A 24,595-nucleotide genomic window follows, 5' to 3' on the forward strand; every position below is an offset into this window, starting at 1 on the left:
TCTGAACATCACTCCCAATAAGCTACAGACCCACACTCAAGACACTTGACATTGCCTCACAGATGATAGGCAAGCCCATATCGAGCAGCCTTCTGATCCAGCAGATCCAAGAGACTGCTGACCAAAGGCAAGTTGAGAAGGACATCAACAAGTCTGTATAGAACTTAGCACTGTTCTCAAGCAACAGTAAAGGGAAAGGAAAGGGTAAAGGAAAGGCCAGTGGGAAGAAGGAAGTGAAAGGGAGCAATAATGGCCTGCACTGCAACAATTGCAGCTGTAATAACCACATTGAGAGGGACTGTTACAGAGAGGGAGAAGGGAAAGCAGGGCAAGCACCATGGGACAAAGCTAAAAAGACAGCTCAAGCCAACATGGCTGAGAAGGCAGATGATAAAATGCCTGTAAACCACAGATTCGCCACCATCCTAGAAACCAATGCACCAGTCCTCAAGTGCACATCTGACTTCCAAGCAGAAGCAGAAGACCTTGCAGCCCTGGATGATGACATCATCTGCGAGATTGTCAACACCAGTGCAAGCAACCATTTCACTCACTACTATGAGTGATTCAAAAACTTCACCGCCATCAAGCCAATCCCTATCAAGGCAGCAGATGGTTGAACATTCAGTGCCACAGGTAAAGGAGACTATCCTACTCAACTCCCAATGGGACCAGATCAAAAGCCAATGCCTGTTACCCTCTATAACACCTACTACTCACCTAGCATGGCATTCACACTCATCTCAGTCAGCTGTCTAGATTGAAGCAGCTATGCACTCACCATTCAGAATGATAACTGCATCATACAAAGCCCACAGCTGAAATGCAAAACAATCGGCATAATACCAGTGACCAGAGGCCTGTACCATATAACTGCCCCCAGAGCACCTCCACCCATGCCCAATATCTCCACTGCTGCATCTGCCAAACACCTTGTAACTATGAGAGAGTTTCACAATCTCATGGGCCATCCAAATGAAGCTGTCATCATTGCAATGGCAAAATCCGGATCAACACTTGGTCTTCGGGTTGACCCAGAAACCAAGGTTGGATTCTGCCAGGCATGTGTTCAAGCTAAAGCCGCCTGAAAGCCCTTCCTGAAGATCAGTCTGGGAAATGAGATAGCAAAAGCATATGGCAACAAAGTCATGACAGATATCTGGGGACCTGCTGACACTGAGTCAATTGGTGACCACAGGTATAGTAACACTTACCAGGATGTCTCAACATGGGAGGAAAAGGTCTACTTCATGAAGAAGAAGTCTGAGTCATACTCATGCTATCAAAAGTACGAACCCTGGGCAAAGGTGCAACAGGGTGCAAAAGCTATATGGATACTTGGTTCAGACCGAGGGGAAGAGTTTGTGAGCAAGGAATTCAAAAATCATCTCGACCTCACTGGAATGGCATGTCATTTGACTGTCCATGACTCATCTCAATCCAATGGAATGGCAGAGCATGGTAACTGCTCACATCTTGAAGGTGCTTGAGCGATGCTTATCAAAGCAGGATTACTGCCATATCTATGAGCTGAGGCTGTTTCACACAAAGTATGGCTAAAGAACAGAATGGCCCACAGTGCGTTAGAGGGTAATATCACCCCACACGAGAAGGTGACTCACCAGAAGCCTGACCTCTCTCAACTACATGAGTTTGGGTGCATAGTATGGGTAAAGAAGCTCAGGCAAAGCAAGCTTCAACCACAAGCAGATGCCGGTCGTTTTGTTGGCTTTGACGAAGAATCCAAGGGTATTTGGGTGTACTGGCCTGGACAAAGAAGAGTCAGTATCAAAAGAGATGTCTATTTCAACAATGAGGAGACACTCGAGCCCGAGATCATCAAGATTGAGGGGGAGACAGTAGCAAACTTCAATCCAGCCATTCCCAACTCGAGCCCGAACCTGAAACCCAAAAGTCAAGCAACTGAACCTGACGTACCCAAAGCTCAGCCAGATATGCCTTGCAAATGCTCACTATCACCACTCACACCACTTCCTGACAGTCCCAGCCCTGCTCCACACAAGCGACATGTCCAAATTATAGATGATGCCAAAAATCAAGAGGATCCTGAACCTCTCAGCAGAGGTTGCTGCTCAGGAAGAAAGCCAGAAGGCTTCTACAATGACAACAGACTGTCAAAGCAATCCACAACCAAGCACGCCCTTATCATCAAAGATGAAGGAAGCACTGAACTGGAAGCTGAACTCAATGCCAAAGAGGAAGAGTGGTTTGCTGGCCTAGTCAAGTTCCCACTGGCAACAAGCCATGGAGAGCCTGAGAGTCTACAGGAAGCATTGAAGGGAGACAAGGCAAGAGAATGGAAGCAGGCAGTAGGAGATGAGCTAGATGAGGTCAAAGCGCTGGGAACTTATGAAATAATTCCCAGGTCACCCAGTGTAAATGTGGCCAAATGCTGATACACCTTTCGAGCCAAAAAGGATGATATAAACAGAATTGTATGCTACAAAGCACATCTTGTCATCAAAGGCTTCTCTCAAATATACAGCATCGACTTTCATGAAACCTTTGCCCCGACTGTCTGACTCACAACTCTTTGCATCCTACTATCTGTCACGGCCAGTAAGAGTTCAGTGATCCAACAGGCTGATGTCAAAAATGCCTACCTGCAAGTGGACCTCAAAGAAACAATCTATATGGAACTTTCTCCCATGTATAATCTATTCTGAACCATTCCCAAATGCCTAAAGGGCAAACAGCTGGTGTGCAGGCTACTCAAGCCTCTTTATGGGAGCTGCCAGGGTACAAATGAGTGGTACAACAAGCTAAAGGCTGTGTTCATGCAACTAGGGTATCAAGTATGCCAGTCAGATGAAGCAGTGTTCTACAGATTTGACGACGACAAGTACACCATTGTTGTTGCCACTACCAACAATTTTACCATTATAGCAGACTCAGACAGATCTGTAACTCTCGTCAAGAAGCAGTTAAGTGAGCACTTCAAAATGACTGACCTCAGCACTCTTCGCTGGTTACTCAGAATTGGCATAAAGCGTAACCTGGCTGCAAGGACCATCACGCTAGACCAGCATGGCTATCTCAACATGATAATCAAGGACATGAGTCTGGAAGATGCCAGATCAGTCACAACACCACTCGAGCCTGGAGTTGACCTCAGCTATGACTCACCTTCTGTCTCAAAGACTGTTCTATCCCCTCATGAGCAAACCCAATACCGCATGGCCATCGGCAAGCTAATGTATGTGATGCTTGGAACATGCCCTGACATTGCATTTGCCATAACTACCCTCTCCCGCTACATGGATGAGCCAAGAACAACTCATTGGCATGCCATCCTCCACATCTTCAAGTACCTGAAGGGCACAGCCCACCTCATTCTCATACTAGGGGGCAAAAACATCTCTCCAATTGGATATACAGATGCTGACTGGGGTTCGCAAATGCACAGGCACTTGATTTTGGGCTATGCCTTCTTTGTCAGACTCAGCACCATCTCCTGGAGTTCCAAAAAGCAACCTATCATCACTGTATCAACCACTGAATCAGAATACATGGCAATGACTCACTCATCAAAAGAGCTGATATGGGTCCACAAGATCTTTGCAGAACTGATCTGCCAGCTCATCAATTCTACTACCCTCTTCTCAGACAATCAGAGCACGATCTGGCTCACCAAGGACTCCACATTCCATGCCAGAACCAAGCATATCGACATCCAGTTGCATTTCATGCACCAGACAGTTACTCTCAGCCAAGCCAACATCAAGTACTGCCCCACAGAGGACATGATTGCCGATATCTTCATGAAGTCGCTACCTCATGTCAAGTTGGCCAAATTTCATGTGTTGTTGGGCCTAACAGAGATCTAGCAGTCAAGCTTGAGGGGGAGTGTTGAGAGTATGAGCTATGACTGCAGATACAGTCGTACGGACTCTTAATTAGTTACCGATACAGTCAATTTTCGCTTTTTTCACAGCCACACATCTTAGCAACCTACCACCTGCTAAGATGTGAGTACGTTACATTTATTCATTACCTTACCTTACTGACTCACAGTAGATACATTCTATTCTGTCCTTCCAGGTATTGTACATCCATACTTAGCGACCTACCACCTGCTAAGATATACATTCTATTCTGTCCTTACAGCATGATCCTCATCATGCCCATCTCGCTATGCTCACTCACCACTATGTCCCTTCACAATCCCCGGTCCACTGCTCAATAGAGAGGAACAATCTCTACAAGTTCAACTTGCTGGCCTCTGCTCCCACAATGGTCAGAAGCATTCAGCCCATGCTAGCATATAGCATAATCAAGGATGTAGAACTAATGGAGAAAGAGGATTCCCAAGGTCAGATTGCCTGTACCCTCATATGCAGGATTACCTCTGGGTCTGATTGACCTGTTCCTCCTACAGGATTTCAAGCTCGACCCGAAAACAGCCTAATATATTTCCTTCTACCTCCGATGTTCGTGGCTATAATGGCTAAGCTCATTGAAACAAAATGCAACAAAGCCCAGCATGCCTTTCTGATTCCAGAGGACTATAATCTCACTATGCAAATCAACAAAGGACATCTCAGCCAAATAATTAGAGACCTTACAAGACCTATGACCATGCAGTACAATTATACTGCCAGAACCCTATATTGTGTTACCAATGAAAAAGGTTGCACATTGCTACTGCACCATCCCATATTTCTCCAGGCTATCCATGACACCATCTTTCCATGTAAAGCCTTTCCAGCCAAATTCAGTCAGGCCTTGATGTATGACATGCCTCACTTTCCTGCATCTTTGTTTATGTTAGAAGACATCAAGGATGAAGAATTCATTGACACCTCACCTTTTTCTGATTCTCCTCCTCCACTCATTGGGTGACTTTCCATAAGGATTTACAGATGGATGGGAGCTAAAACAACAATGGCATGAACTTTGTAATATAATTTACAGACCAATCTGTAAACTGTAAGGACCAAATCAACGCATTTAGCCATAAATCCACCTGCCATCATCTGAGTCTGAATTGGGTCATTCTTGCCATGCCACGTTACTCCTACGAAATCTGACTTTCTTTCATGAATAATGTCGAGTTCCTTTATTTTTTGAGCCAAGCTCAAGACCAAGCAGATGAAGACCTTTTGCTAGCCCAGTCTGCTGCCCTAGCTATCCTTCTAGTGGGTATAATTCAAGCCAAGGAGTGGAGAATTCAAAGGAGGAACCCATCCAGGCTATATCTCTGTCAGGCCCAGCTACTGCCAGATCCCAGAGCAAATATGTCTTGGCAAAGGCTTTAGGAGAGCCAGGATGATTGTGCTTTCATCACCACCATGGGCATTGACATGGCTACATTCTGCTTGATTTTAGAAGGACCAGATGGCTTTGGAGGTTCCTGGAGTTGTATGCCAATCCCTCATCTCGACATTTCGACTATGGGACAGCCTTGTTTAGGTGCATGCTCACTGGATGCAGCTGGTGCCCTTGGCCTGACTCTGCATTATCTTGAATCAGCTATGCTTGAAGTGTCTTTTCAGCAGATCTTCACTCTCATCCTTTCCACTGTCTCGTGATACCTTGCATTCTCAAAAACCATACTTTTGGCCAGACTGCGAAAGATGAAGGAAGCAGCCATCCATCTACCATGAACTGCAGAGGACTACATGGCAGAATCAGAGTTAATTTGCATGCAACATCCTTTACTTGAGGGCGTGTTTGGGAGCATTGATGGGTTGTCACTTCCAGTGCAGGAGGCTGAGGATCCTTAAATTGAAAATGCGACCTACAATGGGTGGAAGAGTTCACATTGCATCAACAATATATTGGTATTTTCCCCTTGAGGTACATCTGCGTATCTTGGTCACCAATGCACACACTGATCTTTGATCTATGCATGCAGGTGTTATAATAGATGTGGCTCTTAATGCCCTGGGGAGTTGGCATGATGCTCATGTGGCCTGCCTGATTTTTGAATGCCTACAAATGCAAGTGCTCAATGGCTATTTTCTAGTGGCTGACACAGCATTTCCATGAGGAACAGCATTGATTGCTGGCAAAATTCATGCACTGATGAAGGGTGGTGAAGGAATCCCTGCAGAACTGCATGCTCAGCAAGAGTATCTCCGTTTCGACCAGCAGCTGCTGTCCTATTGACAGACAGCTGAATGGGGAATGTGAATTATGCAGGGATCATTTGGCCATCTATGTGTACCACTGCCAATTAATGATGCAAGTGCTTGCCAACAGCTCCTGGAGTTATGTATATGACTGGCTAATGTACGCACCAACTGTGTTGGTCTTAATGAAATTTGGAAGGTATACTTCAAGACCTGGAAAGAGTTGGAGGATGAGGAGCTGTGGACAAACCTTGGTGAGGTGATGTTTGGAGAGATTCATCAACGTGATCGGGTTTCTAGATTTCATGTTGTTGTCATTAATGATGAAGTTTAGATGGACTGATTACAACAGAAATAGCATACTATTATTGCTACTCTGTAATAAATATTTACAATTAAATGGTCTACTCTAAAAGTACTTACCTAGATACAAATGAAAGATAGATGAACATCAAATAATAAATATTCAAGTATGAGGGAAATTAATATTATGGGAAAGAATACAGTCTTACTTTTTAAGTGCTCTGCCTTGACGGTGAGATATCAACCTCCAGGCATCCATCACTAGTCTTACGTGGTGTAAGACTGAGCATGAGAGAATGGCCAATAGTGCTAGAGCCTTCAGCAGGGGCTGCTGCTGCTGTGAATGCCAAGGTCTCTAAGGCTGTGGGTTCAGTTGGGACATTATGCCATTGTGCTGCCTTGAAGTGGTTTGAATTGTGATTGGAAGATGGAGAAGAAGAACAGTGATGAGCATGGTGGACTGAATGGTTGCGGCGCTGGTCTGGATATGAATTGTCCTCTCTAGCACTACATTTGATGTGGTGTCGATGGCTGTGGTGTAAGTGGTGACAATGCAGAATGCTGGCAGCACTCAGTCCCAATGTGGCTGAGCCATCACTGTCAGAGTTTGCATCACTTCTCTCTGAGGATCTGTGATGATAACTCTGGTCACGTCGACTATGCCGTTTGTCACCTTTTTCACTCCCATTCAGGATCTGGTACATTCTCAGCTCATTCTCAGCCTTGTCTGCTCAATGGAACTCATCATGGTACTTGTCAGACATGATATCAAGATGCTGTCAGAGTTCCCGGAACTCAGCTTAGAGGGCTGCTATCTGAGAAAGCTGAAGAGCCTGAGACACTCTCTCATCATCACAGGTTTTTATCATGGCTGGATCAAAGAAGGATGTGATAGCACCCAATGCTTCAGATGTGCTGGGATGCTGACCTCCTGCTGCACACGATTTTGCTCCTGCCAAGGGATTCTCGACACAATAGGCTTTTGTCAACACTGTACCGCTTTTTGACACCTTGCTACCTTTGAGCAATCCAATGGGAACTTGTGGAGCTGTGATATCCTCATCGGAGCCATCAATTTCAATGATCTTGGGACTTCTAGCTTGTGCTTCCTCTTAAAAGACAGGATCATTAATGCCCAGAGTTGCTGCTCGTACTGTGATAGCATCATGAACTTTGAGTGCAAGTTCGAGTACTGTGGGCCACTGTGCATCACCAGTAGGTTTGTTGTGTGCCAATTTCAGGAGCTTAATAGTGAATCAGATCATGAAATATGTCTAGAATGACCTGACTTACAGCATCATATTTTGCTCTTAGCAATTTGGTATCTCAGACTGACCACCCTTGTTTTTCAGCAATTTTTTTATAATCATTCCAAACAGCCTCCCATGCATCATGACCTAGTGGCACAGCATCTAACACAAGCTGGAGCATTGCCATGGACTCATCTTCAGAATACCTCTTGGCACCAGGAGCCCGACCTTTTTTAGTCCTGCTCATTGGCTCTGTTTTGATTGTAGCAGCTTTGGGCTTGACTGCAACTCGAGTGCTTGGCTTTGGAGTGTCCTTGGATTTGTCAGAGTCATGCTTTGCCTTCTTAGCAGCTGTAGATTCAGACTGGGCTCAGCTAGTTTGATGGTGCTTTCCTTTAATTGCAGATAAAGTGGCAGGATTAGGAAGATCATCGTCTGATTGTGCAGGTAGTGTGGGAGAATGCAGATGCTGATAGAAAGTGGAATTATCTCTGGGTATGACTCCAAATTCAGCAGGAAGGTGAGGATCTGGACGAAATTTTGGGTGGTTTTGGAAGGAAGGAGTAGGTGTGTAGGATGAAGATGGTCCAGGAGGACCTGGATTCTCACATCTTCGAGGAGGCAAGGGAATGCCACTCAGGGAATTGGTAGAGAAGCCATTTTGGTGGTGACCATGATTTTTGAACTGTAAACCAGGACTACCAGGGTATTGATGTCCCTGTGAGAATATCAGCAACTGATGATACTATCAAGAGATGTCTTATGTAGTGTGAGTAGGGCTGATTGGCATCATATCTGGAATGAGGCGTCAGGAAGCCATGATAGCCACCCTTGGGTATCCCAATATGAGGTAGCTCATGCTCTGGTGGTTTTTGAGGGTCACTGAAATTTGTGCCAGAAGATCCTGCTGAGGCAAAGTCAAAATTGTATGGAAATGAAGGACTGTGGGGTGGAAGATGGCTGGCATCTTCATGGGGTCCCTGAGGGTATCAAGGATTGTTTTTAGGGCTATTAGATTCTTGCATGAGGCAATTTTTCTCTTTGCACAAATTTTTGGGAGGAATTGTTTAGAAGGGATGGAGAAAGCTGAGATGGAGGCATTCGCATTAGGTAGAAGGGAATACTTCTAGAACACATGAAAATCAAATTCTTGACATCTACAGCACAAAATCCATCTACAGACGGGTCAGAAGGCCTCTGTTGATGCATGAATTTACAGAGCTGGTTGACTAGGCACAGATGATGAAATTAGGCTCAGCATTTCAGCTTGATGTGTTTAGGAGTAATTTACAGATGAAAAATGTCTGTAAATCCTTATGAGAAGTCACCCATTGATTTCAGTAATCTGGATGATGAGGAGGAGGAAATGTTTTGGTCACAACAAAAGCTTATAATGTATCCTACGATGACAGGAAAGGATGAAGCCATAAAGGGAAACGAAACTCAGTCTCCACAATCAGCCAGGCCGATGGGTAGGTGGATCTCCCCTAATCAAGCCAACATGGCTCTCACACCAGACCTAGACTGTGTTAAATGAACTGAAGAAAAACCATGCCCTTCATTTTATCGGCCACCCACTCCTATACCTTGTAATCTGCCATGTGCCCATTCATTAAATTACTGCATTCTGGCTGATTACAATCACTCCTTTTCACCAGATGCACCTATTTTACCCAACTCAAAGCCACATTTGTGCTGGAATGCTGTTTGCTCCTTTCAACTGTGGATGAAGAAAGTAATACTATGGTGATCAAGATCCTGGAATGGAGTTGCGAACAACAAGAAATAGCAGCTAAATGTAAAGCTGAGATCTGTGAGGAATCAGAGGAAGAAGAAGAATGAGATATCCAATATGAAAATCTGGTAAACAAGGTTAAAGCCTCCGTGTCTTGACCCATTTTACAGCTCGACATGCGGTTGGCTTCTGACGAGAGTTTATATTCCCTCAAGACCCCTCCTGTTTCCCAAGCCTTCCACTATTCACAAGTCTGCCTGGAGGCCCCCTATGTATCCTCCCCATCAGACATGAGCAATATTGAAGGAGCTTTTAGCAATGCATCCACTCATCCTCTATGTGGCTATAGCACTAGCAGCTCAGAAGCCTATACCCCCATGAGCCTGAACAAAATCAAATGGGCCAACCTACGTGCTACCTATTTTAGAGAGGAACCTGTGCACATCAGCGAGAAAAACTCACAATCATCTCTCTGACTTGATATACACTCCCAAATATTATGCTTGTCACACCATAGAACTGGACAACCACAGAAAGAATTCCACCCTCATCTATATTCTGCAGCATCATGATGACTACTGGTGCCAACCCTATGAGTTTATGCCATTGGAGAATGATCTGCTCTATCCTATCCCTATTAACCAAGATGACCACTCATTCTGTTACAAACTATTCCATCATTATCTCAGTTCATAAGATAATTCGCCTTTACTCACCGAACTTAATGGCCTCCTCCCTTCCACACACGAAAAGTACTCGTTGATTGAAGGGTCTGAAGAATACAAAATCACAAAAATCAGCATAAAAATCTATGAGTTGATGTGAGATTTAAAAGTGAAGGTAGATGATTGGTGATGTGGATATGGAAATTGCACCCAACCAGAAATCATAACCAATCATACTCAAATCTATGAGGCAGGATTCCTGGGACTTATTGCGAAACAATTCCTCATGAAAAATTGGCATGGAGCAGTGGATTGCCTGAAATATCAAGATGACACCAGGCATTTTTTTTATTACCACAATAAAGCTTTCCGCTATATTGACAGCCGATATGCTGCCTACTTGCAAGGTTTTGACAGAGTCTGCATTCATACTGCCATGATTAATGGAGTTCCCCAGGACATCATCAAGCCATGCAATCCACTACTCACCCTTAACGAAGATGAATTTCTCTACCATGTAGCTATCATGTTCGAACATGAAGGGCAAGGATGTTACGGTTTATTCTTTTCTTTTCCTTTTCTTACGCATTCATGCTTACTATGTTACTGCGGAACTGCGGTTCTGATCGGACGTTCTATTTTTAGTTTACTCAACGAGTATTTAAGTAGAGCCTCAGCTGGATTAAACCCCAGCTTCGGCTAAGGTTTATTTTACCTAACATCGAACTCCGTCCTTCGTGACTATCTGTCCCATCGACTTGCATCGTCTTTGACTTGCTAGAGCGTCTCCTACCGAAGTGCGAGTAGGGATCCTAGTACGATCTAAGTCGATTGAGTTAGTGGCTAACATTTAGCCGAAGCTCGCTCTACGTTGCTCAGCGTCACTTCCGAGAAAGAGCGCTGCCCAACTCCTTTACGAGAAATTACCCCGCTTGACCAGAGAGGTCATCGCCTACGTTCGTGTGGACAACCCGGTGCTTGTCAACGTACAGCGAGTGGACCAACGGAAAAGCACTCACCGTCATCATTCATCCGATACACTACATCGTCGCACTAGCCTTGTGGCTAATACCCACTCCGCTAATCTTCCTACTGTTAGTAACCCGGTTGATTGTTGAATTTATCCTCTACGATGACCTACTCCTCGCAGTCTTTTTGACTGTATACCTAACCTTTCTCCTAATCGCGCTCGGAATACCGGCAGTGTTGCTAGCAAGCTTGCTAGTCGCCCTGTACACGTTATATCCCCGTCTCGTTTAGGAACCACGTATCCCAACACGAAACCTTTCATACTCGCCCTTCAACTCGCCTCTATTTTAACAGTCTTACTGTTAATAGTGACGAGCACTCCCCCTGACGAGGACTGCGAAATCTCGTTAATGAACGGCTCTAACTACGAGACCGACCTTAGCCTGATCATCGCTCTTCTCATTGTTCTCACCATTCTTGCGGTATACCAGCTTGCATGGTCAATCGTCGACCTACGCCAAGGATAGATCTCTATACGGATGCCCTGGTCCGACGCCATTCCTGCAATCTTCGTAACTTTCATCGCCTTTTTCTTGTCCATTTCTTTATACCACACACTCCGCTGCTGCCGGCAACAGAGAAGGGTCCGACCTCAGCTCCCCTTCCACTACGTGCCCAGCGCACCCGCATATCCCCCGCAGGTGATAGATATCCCCGCGGCCTCGCAACAAACCCTACGCACTCCAGAAACCCCTCGGCTAGAGCTACACTCTCTATATGGAGAGTCCCTCTACGGATCGTCGCGACCCAGCTCGCGATCCTCAGAGTCGAACACCGACTCCTACAGAAGCGCTACCGACGAGTCAACCGACTCCGTCGACATCACCGATACCAGGGGCGTACTCCTCGACAGAGGAGACTCGCCCCTACCAGGTCTCTTCGACCAGTCTCCAGTCGAAGGCGAGTCAAGCCCCGACGGAGGCCGAGGACAAGGCACCAGGCATCTGGTCGCGAGCGAAGAAGGCTCTGATACCGAGTTCGAAGGGGACGAGCTCACCGAGTGGGAAAGAACCCATCTCGACGCCATCCTCGACGACCTCTACCCGAATACGGAGGAGGATGCAACCAATACCGGAGACAACTGGTCCGGAAGGACGTCCACAAACTGGGTCGAAGCCCAGTGGGGAGATTCCGACCTCGGAGCAGAGCGCCGCAGATTTATACAGAGGCAAAAGGATGACTACGACGCCAATTCCGGAGAGCTTGGCCTCGGAGCCTCCGCGGCTTCCACCAGTACAACTAACCCACAGTCTCTTCCAAGGGCCTGGCCAACCAATAGAGGCCCCCCAGTCGGCTGGCACCCCAGCACCAGCTGGGTCTACGCCGACAACGGGGAAGAGACTGCTGTGGCCGGAGTCGAGACCAGAGGAGAGCCCCACCAGATCTCTGCAGGGCCCGAGACACCAGCGCTCCCTTCCCCCGTCCCCCTCGATCGAGCCGACGAGTGGGGAGCTTTGGAGCGAGTTCCCAGACCTCGACCCCGAGGAACTTGGGACAGTTACCGCCGCCGAGCGCCTCGCCGGAGTCTCCAACTGGGAACCGTCCGTCTCGTCGCGAGCCTTCGCCGACCCCGTCCCTCCGACCCAGCGTCCTTGGCCGCTCCTCTATCACACGTACGTCGAGTCCCTCCGACTCACTCGAGCTGCCAGGGAGTCCCCAGAGGTCCAGGCCAGAATGGACCGAGGCCGAGCGCACGATGCACGCATCCGACGTGCCGAGGAGGACGCCCTCCACGGGCCCAATGGATTTTGGGACCTACCCGTTGAGCCCGACGCCACTCCCGCCGAAATCGATAACCGAATACGAGCCGCTGCCGTTCGCTACACCGGATACGCCCGGAGGGCAGGAGCCGATCTCGAGGCCCGAGCTCGAGCCTGGAGAGTCTATCAGGAGGAAATCTCCAATGAGGACTCCGACATCGGGCGGTGGAGGCGAAACAAGGAGCTCGATCGAATCGCCAGAGAGAGGAAGGAGGCAGAGGATGCCGACCCGACCCCCGAACCAGGCCCTGGAGCCGACGGTGATGACAGCGGTCAGGCAGGTCCTTCTTCAGGGCCCCACGCCTAGGCCCGGGATCTTCGAATTGTTACCCTGGCACGGGCTGTACGAAATCATGATGGAAGATATGGAGAAAGACCCACAGTGGCTCTTCTCCGAAGCAGGAGAGGATTACCGACACGCGAAGCACATGGGGGACGTATACCTCATGAAAAATATCCTCGAAGTAGAAACCTGGCATCGGGCGGCTACCGTCTGGAACCTGGTGAACCCCACCGCGCCGCAGCGGGGGTGCGAGCCGTACCGAAGGCCGCAGCCGATGCCTCATCCGGTGGACTCGTCGAGTTTCTTCCCCGAAGGGTTCTTCGGGGGGGCCGGTGAGGACGATAACGATATGGACGATCCAGGCGCTGGACCGTCTTACGCCGACAAGGGGAAGGGGTCCACGGTACCCCTGTTCCCACCAAAGCAGCCACCATACCCGGACCCCGCGGGATACCCTCCCCCGGGGGAAAATCGAAACTTGCGGTCGGTATCGCGACCACCTAAACCGCCGGTACCACCGCATGTACCATCCCCCCCTGATCCAATTCCTCCCTGGCAACTTGCGCCGGGAGCCGTTAATAATCCATGGAATGATGTCAAACCCAAGCTAGTAACTCAGCCCGAGTACTTCACCGGGGTTTCCTCGGACATCACGTGCTTCCTACACCACTGCGAAGTTTACTTCGCGGTGTTCCCCATGTACTACTCCATGAACGACCAGGGGCACAACCCCTATCGTATCACGTTCGCTCAGGGGTACTTACGAGGGGACGCGCAGCAGTGGTGGGTCGACCAATACTACCGATACCGGGACCCGCAAGGTCATTGGAGATTCCCCACCTGGGCGGAATTCTCCGAGGATCTCAAACGCGAGTTCCGCGAAGTAGCGGAGTTGACGATATGGAAGGCAGAGTGGAAAAAGATCCGACAGTCGGACTTCAAGTCCGCAGTCGAGTTCTTTGCCAAGTTCGAGCGATTGGCCCACAAGTGCGAGGAATTCGGAGATGAGAAGCAAATGTTCGAAGCGGTAGAAGCGGCGATAAGACCGACGGTGCGGAATACGGTTATGCATGGGGACAACGAGCGCCCCACAACCTACGCACAGTGGAAGGCGCGAGTCCTAAGGATCGACGCCAACTACAGGTACGGAGTAGCCCAAGGACTGGGCAGTAAGTCCTCCTCGAACCAAGGCGGTTCGGGTCGAGGCAATCAATCGAAGGGAAGCGGGTCGGGTTCCGGGGGCGATAAGAAGGACGCCACTGGAACCACCTATGGAGGTGCCGGGCAGCCGATGGAGATCGATAAGCTGCGATCCGACAAGCGGTGCTTCAAGTGTGGGAACACTGGGTGGACCCCGAAGCACAAATGCCCTGACGACAAGTCTAAGTGGCTTCCCGTCAAGCTCCCTCCTCGAAAGAAACCCAACGTCGCCCGCCTCCGCCAATTACTCGAAGAAGCCGTGAAAGAAGAAAACGGGAAGGAGACGAAGATCGAGGAGGTCAAGGACGATAAGTCGTCAAAAGACCAGCCGGCGTCGAAATAAGCGATTCGACGACGTCGGCCAAGGACTTAGTTTCTACTGGTGCGCATTCATGTAACTCTAGCCGGACTTATACTACGTATGTAGGTACTCCGTACGATCAATATATCAACCATTTTGCCGCGTTACCAGTCGAAGAAACTAAGGAAAATGAATCGCCAGTCAGCGACGGCGTAGGAGGGGATTCCCGCCACTGGGCGCAGTCTGTGCTCAGTAACGAACCCCTAGGGGCCGTCCCAGCTCAGGAACCCCCGGCCGACCGTACAGGGAAAGCCCCCCGAGGGCAGAGCCCCCTAGGTCGTATCCCGACTGCACCCTTGACGAAGGGAGGTCACCCCGGAGAGGGAGAAAGGTCGACAACCCAGCCCGCTGGGCCTGCGTCTTCGTTCGCGGGGCCGTCTGTTCCAGTGGGAGGCGTTGAGAAAGCAGCTGAGGCTGTGAAGTCGAGGGACCCCCTGCCCTTAGTAGCCAAGGACAATGCTGCGGCAAACGGTGCAGACCCCCCGTCGGAGCCAACATGTGTGCGCTCACGAAGGGTTACCCGAAGTACCGCCGGGTCCAGGAAGAGCGTAAGCACTAGGACAACCGTGGAGGTTACAACGCCACGCACAAACGCCCGAGGCCAGGGCCGAAGACAGGGCAGAGCGCCCTCCTCCACCACCTCGAGTATCAAAGGCGCCCAAGTGCCGCCTCTGGACCCTTCTCGTCCAGGTGACCAAATGCCACTTCGAGGGAAGACCCCTTCGGTCTCGTTGGAAGAAGTCAAAGATGAAGAAGCCTACTTACGGTCCGACATACTGGTCGTGACTCCCAGAAGGCCACCGTCCCCCGCCGTGTCCCTCACCGCGAATGCCAACGACACAAAGGTATTTGCGGCAATGTACTACGAGCCCCACAGCATCCTATGGACCCGCCGGGCCTTACGCATTGCCCGAGGGGATGCAGCGGCAAGGGCCGTTCTTAACGGGTGGATACACCCTCGTCGCCGAGGGGAAGTTACCGATCAACTATGCCACCAGCTAGAGGAGCAGACTGAGACTGCCGCTCAGGCCAGGGAAAAGTGGCAGTGGATGGAGGATTTACAGAAACCCCCAATGTACATACGGGGGAGGAAAGGGCGTAATGTGTCAATAAAGGTACAATTGGAAACGCTGGATACGAGGGAGACCCATGCGGTAAGCGCCCTAGTGGACAGCGGCGCTACTGGAAGTTCAATCGACCGGGCCTGGGCTCGGGCCCATGACCTCAACCTGAAGAAAGCGGCCCGACCCGTTCCGGTCTACAATGCCGACGGCACCCGCAATAAAGGAGGGGATATCACCGAATATGCCGAAGTACGGCTACGCATAGGGGACCACGTGGAACGGATCGAACTAGCCGTAGTCGATCTAGGCTCCACTCCCCTGTTCCTCGGACATGATTGGCTGCAACGCCATAACCCGCTCATTGATTGGGACACCGGGGCAGTTACCCTGGCCCGGTGCACCTGTAGGAAAATCCCGTTCTCCCTTCCCGACACCGATCCTTCAGCGCGATGGGATGAGTACGAAGAAGGGGATACCATCCTGGTAATAGACTTCGAAGAAGCCTTCCATGTACGGGCCATGGGCACCAGAGCCAACGAACTCGCCGCCCAAGCCAACGCCAAAAAAGATGTCAAATCGTTCGAAGACATAGTACCCGAAGAATATCGGGACTTCAAAGACATCTTCGATAAGGAGAATTTTGATGAACTTCCTCCGCGTAAACCCTGGGACCACGCCATCGAGCTCATCCCCAACGCTAACGCCAACCTTGATTGCAAGGTCTATCCACTTAATCCGGCGGAACAGGAGGAGTTGGATAAATTCCTAGATGAAAACTTAGCCACCGGGCGCATCCAAGCCTCGAAATCTCCGATGGCCTCCCCCTTCTTCTTCGTTAAAAAGAAGGATGGGAAGTTACGACCTGTCCAGGACTATCGAAAGCTTAATGAAATGACCATTAAGAACCGATATCCGTTGCCGCTCATCGGGGAACTCATGGACCGGCTAAAGAAGGCCAAGTACTTTACCAAGCTGGACGTCCGGTGGGGCTACAATAACGTGCGAATCAAGAAGGGAGACGAGTGGAAGGCCGCCTTTCGAACTAATCGCGGCCTCTATGAGCCTCTCGTCATGTTCTTCGGACTCACCAACTCCCCAGCTACCTTCCAGTGGATGATGAACGATATCTTTAAAGATCTCATTACAGCTGGGGAGGTATCGGTGTATCTGGATGACATCCTCATTGCCTCCAAGACCAAGACGGAGCATAAGAGGATTGTACGAAAGGTCCTCAAGATATTACGAGAGAATAACCTGTTTCTCAAAGCGGAGAAGTGCGAATTCGAAGTGGAAGAGACTGAGTATTTGGGAGTAATCATCAGCGAGGGAAAGATTCGCATGGATCCTGTCAAGATCGCGGGCCTCCTGGATTGGCCGGTCCCTCGAAGGAAGCAAGAGTTGCAATCCTTCCTCGGGTTCTGTAACTTTTACCGGCGGTTCATTCGTGATTATAGCAAACACGTTCGACCATTAACAATGCTCACCGGGAAGCAGGAGTGGACGTGGGGGGAGGCACAGCAAAAAGCATTTGAAAAACTCAAGGAGTTGTTCCGTGAAGACGTAGTACTGGCCATCCCCCTCGACCAAGGACGGTTCCGAGTAGAAGCAGACTCGAGCGAGGGAGCGGTGGGAGCCGTGCTTTCGCAATGGCAGGATGAGAAATGGCGGCCAGTCGCATTTCTGTCCAAGGCTCTTTCAGTCACAGAGCGCAATTACGAGATTTACGACAAGGAGCTTCTCGCAATTATGATCGCCCTCGAAGAATGGCGTCAGTACCTCATGGGGGCCCGAGAGGATTTCGAGATCTGGACTGATCATTCAAACCTCCAGTACTTCCGCAAGCCCCAGAAACTCAACCGACGACAAGCCCGTTGGGTAACGGAGTTGGCGGAGTACCAGTTCAGTCTACATCATAAACCCGGGGCTCAAAACCGTAAGGCCGACCTCCTATCAAGAAGAGCAGATCACGACCAAGGGAAGGAGGACAATCGGGACGTTGTGGTCCTCAAAGCGGAACACTTTAGGGCCCTAGTAATGCCAACCACGGAGGACTTGCACGAGAAAATCAAGGCGGCTACGCACGATTCCCGCCATTGGGACAGAGGCATTTCGGACTCCCTCAACCATGAAAAAGGGGTTTCCCACGAGCAGGACCTTTTGTGGTACGACGGGCATATTTATGTGCCGGTGGATCGAAACCTCCGAGGGCAAATCATCGCCCTCAAGCACGACCACGTCACAGCAGGGCACCCAGGAATCGAAAAGACCAAAGAACTGGTGCTCCGCGATTACTGGTGGCCCCGCATGCGAAGAGACGTGGAAGCATACGTGAAGGGATGCGAGGTTTGCCAACGAACCAAGGCTGACCGCCGTCCAAAGAAGGCTCCCCTTCACCCAAACGAGGTGCCGACACGGCCTTGGACGCATATTTCGGTGGATATGATCACTAAGCTCCCGACCTCCAAGGGGTTCGACTCTATTCTCGTCATCGTGGACCGCTTCTCTAAAGCCATCATCCCCATAGCTTGCACGGAAGAACTTACCTCTCTTGGATTCGCCAAAATCTTAAGAGACTATGTCTATGTGCCCTATGGTGTGATGCCCGAGAAAGTAATCTCGGATCGGGGATCCGTATTCGTATCCAAGTTTATGAAGGAATTTTACCGACTGCTTCATGTCGAGGGAAATCCCTCTACAGCGTATCACCCACAGACCGACGGGCAAACGGAGAGGGTTAACCAGGAGATCGAGAAGTATTTAAAGATGTTCGTAAACGACAGGCAGGACGATTGGAGCGAATGGCTACCACTAGCGGCCTTCACTCACAACAATCGCCAACACTCGGCGACGGGGTACTCCCCCTACAGAGTCATCTTTGGAAGAGATGGAGAGGTCATTAAAAAGCCTCAGCGAGCCACAAGCGTCCCAGCAGTGGGAAAGCTCGTGGAAGAGATAGAAAAGGCACAAGGCGAAGCAAAAAAGTCGTTAGAAAAGGCGGCGGAATCCATGAAAAAGGCTTATGATAAACACAAGGGCGCCGCCGTGGAATACCGAGTCGGAGACAAGGTCTGGCTCGACGCGACCAACCTTCACCTCCCTAGGCCAACTAAGAAACTCGGGGATCGCTGGGTTGGACCTTTCGCTATCACTACAAAAAAAGGAGCTTCCACCTACGAGTTGAAACTGCCGGTAAAGTGGAAAATTCACAACCGCTTCAACGAATCACTATTAACGCCCTACGTGGCCCCCGCCTTTCCCAATCAACCGCGCCCTGAACGACCGCCTCCCGAGCTGATCGAAGACGAAGAAGAATACGAGATCGAAGAGATCGTGGAACAGCGGGACAAAGTTATTGGTCGCGGACGCACCCGTCGCACGATAACCGAGTACCTGGTGAAATGGAAGGGTTACCCGAGGGAGGAGAACTCCTGGGTTAAACGTTCAAACATGGCCAATGCTGAGGAGCTGGTAAACGAGTACGAGGCACGTCTCCAAAGGATTCACTGGGAGGTCAACAAGTATGGACGAACGGTGGGCAAAGACGATAAAATACCACCGGGCGCTGTAACCGCGTACCATGACCCGGATACCCCGTGTGTCACAGACATCGAAACAGTCTATTCCTCCGAGTGCACGAACCCAAGACACTCTACTTCACCATCATCAATAGCGGTACGAGAAGTCGTTACACAAGAAGAAGCAGACGGAATACCAATCGTGGAAGATAGTCCAGACGAGGACTCCAAACTCGACCTCGAAAACCTGCAACGGGTGTATGAAAACTGGGACTTCGACTCCGAAGATGATGACAACAATGATGACGATACTCTATCCTTTTACAGCGAATCCGCAGAGAGTGGGGAGGACAGCAATACCTCATTCGGGACGAATGAGTCTTAGAGAGGGGGTAATGTTACGGTTTATTCTTTTCTTTTCCTTTTCTTACGCATTCATGCTTACTATGTTACTGCGGAACTGCGGTTCTGATCGGACGTTCTATTTTTAGTTTACTCAACGAGTATTTAAGTAGAGCCTCAGCTGGATTAAACCCCAGCTTCGGCTAAGGTTTATTTTACCTAACATCGAACTCCGTCCTTCGTGACTATCTGTCCCATCGACTTGCATCGTCTTTGACTTGCTAGAGCGTCTCCTACCGAAGTGCGAGTAGGGATCCTAGTACGATCTAAGTCGATTGAGTTAGTGGCTAACAAAGGAGAGCTGGCCAACTGTGTGTGCTGTGCTAGAGGAGGGCAGTCATTTCTACCCAATGACATTTGCAGCCTCTTTGAGAAAGGGTATGTGGAGTCCATCCTTTACTACAACAATGAAGGATGACACTGTTCCTTTTGGAGGGATGAGTATGACCTACACTACTACGATGATGAAATGTAATGGCAAGGTTCAGATAATATCATTCTCTGCGAACCATATACTAATGATGTTTCTAATAGGAAGTCAACCCTGACATACTATGAGTTTCACAACACCACAATATAAGCTCAAACATGTACAATATTTTTTGAGAACCATACCTATGATCATTGATCTTGAACTGGACAGATCAAATACACATTCTACCCAGACTTTTTTTAATAATGGACTTTTACCTATGTTTACTGGCCTTGATTCAAACAGACTCATTATGCATTCTTCATGGATGGTTAACCACTACCAATTACCTATGACCACTGGAAAATATCCGGATAGACATTACATGCATTCCAAACAGATATTACAGTACCGAGATGAACTTAAATATACTACAGACAATAGCCTCTTTAACAGTCAATTTTTCTTCTCCCTGAGAATGTTGGTAACAAAATCTGGAAGTAAGGCTGAGAACTTAAGGAAAAATATGAAAACTCCGCACCAAGCTTTTTATATGGGAATAACTTTACCTATGCATCAAACCAGTCAGTTGCATGATCATCAAGCCAATTGGTGATTATCGGAAGAAGAGAGTGAAGACAGGTGGCAAGAGCACTGGAATACCAAACCCTAGGAAGACAAAAACCATATCTATTCTTTGTATGACTACCTGTTTGAAGAAGAAGACATCATCTTAGTTTCTGAAGAAGATTACATGGTGTTATGAAGTAAAATACAAGCCTCCTGAGTATGTGCCCTTACCATGTACAAACAAGTAGATAAAAAGGTTAAGCCTGTGTCTATCACATTTCCAGAAGAAGCTAGGGTGCACCGAACCCTCCCTTCAGATCCATTAAGCACCTTGGCCGAATTACCTGTGTTACCACCTGAGTTTGTACCTACTGAACGATTAACAGACAAAAGACTATGGGATCTCGAAGTCAACCAGAACAACTTTCTATGGCTGGCAGAAGAAAAACTGTTTAAACACATTCTTAAACTTAACAACCAAACCTTGCCTTATGAAGAAAAAGATTGGGGAACCTTTAGTCAAGAATGCTTTTCAGACTACATAATGCTGGTTGTACCACACATGCCCTGGGAATACAAAAACATACCTATCCCACCAGGCATAAGAGAGAAGGTCATAGCCTTCCTCAAAAGCAAAGTGGAAGCAGGAGTGTACAAAGCAAGCCAGTCATCCTATTATAGCTGTTGGTTCTGCATTCTTAAGAAAAACGGAACTTTAAGGTTGATACATGGCTTATAGCCATTAAACAAGATGTCTGAGATGCTGGCCAAATCCTGGAACCAGATGATTTCATCAAACCATATGGTAGGTGTCAATGCTATATTATGTTTGACATGTTTTGGGGTTTTGATGTCTGAAAGGTAGCCTCAGAATCACGGGATCTCACTGCTATCTACACTCCCTTAGGACTGCTATAGATTATGGCCTTGCCCATGGGATATACTAATTCCCTGGCTGAATTTCAAAACTGCATGGTATTCATTTTGCAGGATGAAATTCCACAAGTAGCTAACATATTCATCGATGATCTACCTATACACAGACTCAGAATGCAATACCTCAACCAAAAAGGACATTCAAGCACCATAGATGGAAATTTAGGCATTAGAAGGTTCATGTGAGAACATGCTAATGATGTACATTGTGTGATGCATAGAATAAAGTGTGCTAGAGGCATCTTTTCTGCAAAAAAGACTCAGATATGTCGACCCAGAGTGATAATATTGGGTCAAAAATGCTCTGTGGAAGGCTGCCATCCTGAAGACAACCACGTATCCAAGATATTGACATGGCCACCCTTAAAAACTGTTACCAAAGTATGAGGCTTCCTAGGGTTATGTGGCACCATCAGAATCCAGATAAAAGATTACTCAAAGATAGCCTGACCTTTGGTAGACTTAGTATGAAAAGATTTCGAGTTTGAATGGGGAAAACCACAAAAGGACACCTTTGGGACACTCAAGCACAAGATAACTACAGCTCCAGCTCTGCAAGCCATAGATTATAAGTCGGGACTACCAACTTACCTATCAGTGAATACCAGTTTGAAGGTGGTAGGATTTATACTATTGTTAGGATCATGCCAATAGGATTGTGGCAGTAAGTGCATGTAGCGGAATGCTGCAGGATGTGTCAGGCATAGGCGAAGCTATTAGCAACGTCACCCCTGAGCTGAAGCCCTAAGATGGATATGGACAGAAGTCCACGGAGTGGCAGAGACAAGGTAGGAGATAAGTCCAACAGATCGGAGTTCCACAGACTGGAGAATGAGTGTGTGACTTCAGAGTCAGAGGGAGAGATTGGGCTGAACCAAGTTGATATTCGAACTGAGTATCTACAGTGTAATTCTAAGGCTTATATACTAGTTAGGAGTCCAATCTAGTTCCTACTCAGAGTGGTCTACATTCTAGGGTTGTCAGAGGATGTATTCTACTGGTCGGTAGCTGATGGGGTCCAATGACATGTTCGCTACCGATGTTGGACTATTGATAAATTGTAATGGAGAAGTGAAATATAAAAAGGAATATGAAATAGAATATGAAATAGAAACTGGGAATTGGAATCCATAGGTTTCCAGGCTGTGGTTTGTTGGGTTGAGTGGAAGTCGGGCTTCCATCAGCATGCTCATTACAGTATCCCCCTCTTAGCGTTCTTGCCCTCAAGGATGCAGATCCTGATGGCCAAGTGTGTCTGCATGGAATTTTTTCTGGTGGGTCACGTGAGTTTTCAACTCTTGACCTGTAACCACCACCATCTCCGTGTCTTTCCCTAACTCAATCGTCAACATTTGCTATGTCCTCCCATGTTGAATATTGTCTGTCTGTAACTCCCGAGCCCTATGAGCCCACCCTGACACCTGACAATCTTCACCCAGAAGAACTAGAAGTTTTCTTCAATGAGTGGGATGCCATGGAAAAAGCGAGGGAGGATGCCACAGAGGCTCATGAAGCCTGGAAGGTGCAAAAGCTGAAGGAGGAGAAGAAACAGGCCCAGGAGTTGGAGAGACGGGAGAAGAAGTTGGCATGGGAGAAGCGGGTTGCCGAAGCCAAGGTGAAAAAGGAGCAGGAGGAGCGGGAGGCCATGGAGAGGAAGCGACAAGAGGAAGAGGCGGAGGCAAAGCAATTGGAAGAAGAGGCAAGGGCTTTGGAGGAGAGGAAAACCATAGAGAAGAAGTTAGCAGATGAGGCCAAGGCAAAGGCTTTGGAGGCTCAAAAAGCTGCGGAGGCCGAGAAGGAGCAGGCAAAGGAGAAGGAAGGTGGCAATGGGAGCGAGGGGAGCAAGGTTGGTAGCGGGTCCAACGGAGATGACGAGCAGGAGAAGGACCCGAAGGGGAAGGTGTTGAAAAAGTTGGTAAAGCAGAGGAAGGATAGGAAGGGTAAGGGCAAGGCAATGGATTCGGAGGCTGCAGGGAATTCAAAGAAAAGGAAGGCTAAGTCCAGTGCAGTGGTATTGAGTGGAGAGGAGGAAGTCGCAGGGCCATCAGGGCAGCCGTTGAAGAAGTTGAAGACAGAGCCTGAGATGCAGGCAGATGATGAGGAATATAAGGATAATGGTAGGTTCCCCTGGGGGGTCTGACTATTTTGCTGACTTGGTGCATAGAGCATTGTGGACGTTGTAAGGTGGATGATGTAAAATGTTTCATTCGCCGTGGGCATACTTGCGAACAGTGCAAATTGAAGAAGAGCAAGTGCATGTTTCCACAAGGTGAAGGTTCAGGATCTGTGGGGTCCAGTGAGGTCATCGACCTCCTACAAAAAATTTGTGACAAGATGGATGATTTCCAGGAAGGCTTGGAAAGGATAGAGGGAAAGGTGGATTTCCTCGGAAGCCATGTTGATGACTTGGTCGACAATTTTCATGAGGGTGATGCTCTGGAATGGCCGTCGGATTTCGTTGATGAGGAGTTTAGGGAGGAATGGGCAGCGTCTAAGGCTGAGCTTGGGGATCTCAAGAATGTGAACTCGGAGGCCCTACAGATTGTGATGCATATGTGACTTGACAAGGATGTTGCCCAGATGTGGAATGCCCATGTGATGGGTACCAAAACCCTCGACGCCACAGATCCCTTCAAGGTCGCCAACATGCAAGTTTGGTATGGCTGTCTCAGGAAAGATGGTCTTCAATTGGCCATCCAACGTCGTGACCATTTCTTGGACACAAGGGACAAGTTCTATGCACTCAGAGGCTATCGGATTGAGTGGGCATTGTGGAAGAGGTATTTGGATGATGCAGATGAGTTTTTGGTAGAGGATTCCGAAGGGGAATTGGATCCCAAGGAGAAGAAGAGGGATGAGATGTGCCCGGGCACAGGTGCCATCGGAGTTCCGGCACTGGATGAGCTGGAGTTTATTGTCATGAGTGATGAGGAGGAGGAAGGAAGTGGAAGGGAAGATAGGGTGGATGAGGATGTGGTGATGGGAGAGTTGGTGCATGTGGAATCCTCGGTGCTC

The 24,595-nt window shown here is 48.5% G+C and overlaps 1 protein-coding gene across 1 annotated transcript; it reads right to left on the minus strand.

Moving 5' to 3' along the window:
• Positions 1–5,529: 5,529 nt before the first annotated feature.
• On the minus strand, positions 5,530–7,895 carry EV420DRAFT_1480289 (uncharacterized protein; the record flags this gene model as incomplete). Its single annotated transcript, XM_060469666.1, has 14 exons — positions 5,530–5,628; positions 5,683–5,761; positions 5,825–5,955; positions 5,998–6,125; positions 6,264–6,308; positions 6,346–6,391; positions 6,459–6,471; positions 6,515–6,518; positions 6,670–6,879; positions 7,072–7,125; positions 7,327–7,507; positions 7,553–7,642; positions 7,692–7,723; positions 7,796–7,895. 14 exons carry the CDS (start codon positions 7,893–7,895, stop codon positions 5,530–5,532), a joined length of 1,212 nt encoding a protein of 403 aa, XP_060329931.1.
• Between the last annotated feature and the right edge of the window lie 16,700 nt (positions 7,896–24,595).

The sequence above is a fragment of the Desarmillaria tabescens genome, assembly GCF_030435595.1.
Source record: "Desarmillaria tabescens strain CCBAS 213 chromosome Unknown EV420scaffold_20, whole genome shotgun sequence".
Lineage (NCBI taxonomy): Eukaryota > Fungi > Basidiomycota > Agaricomycetes > Agaricales > Physalacriaceae > Desarmillaria > Desarmillaria tabescens.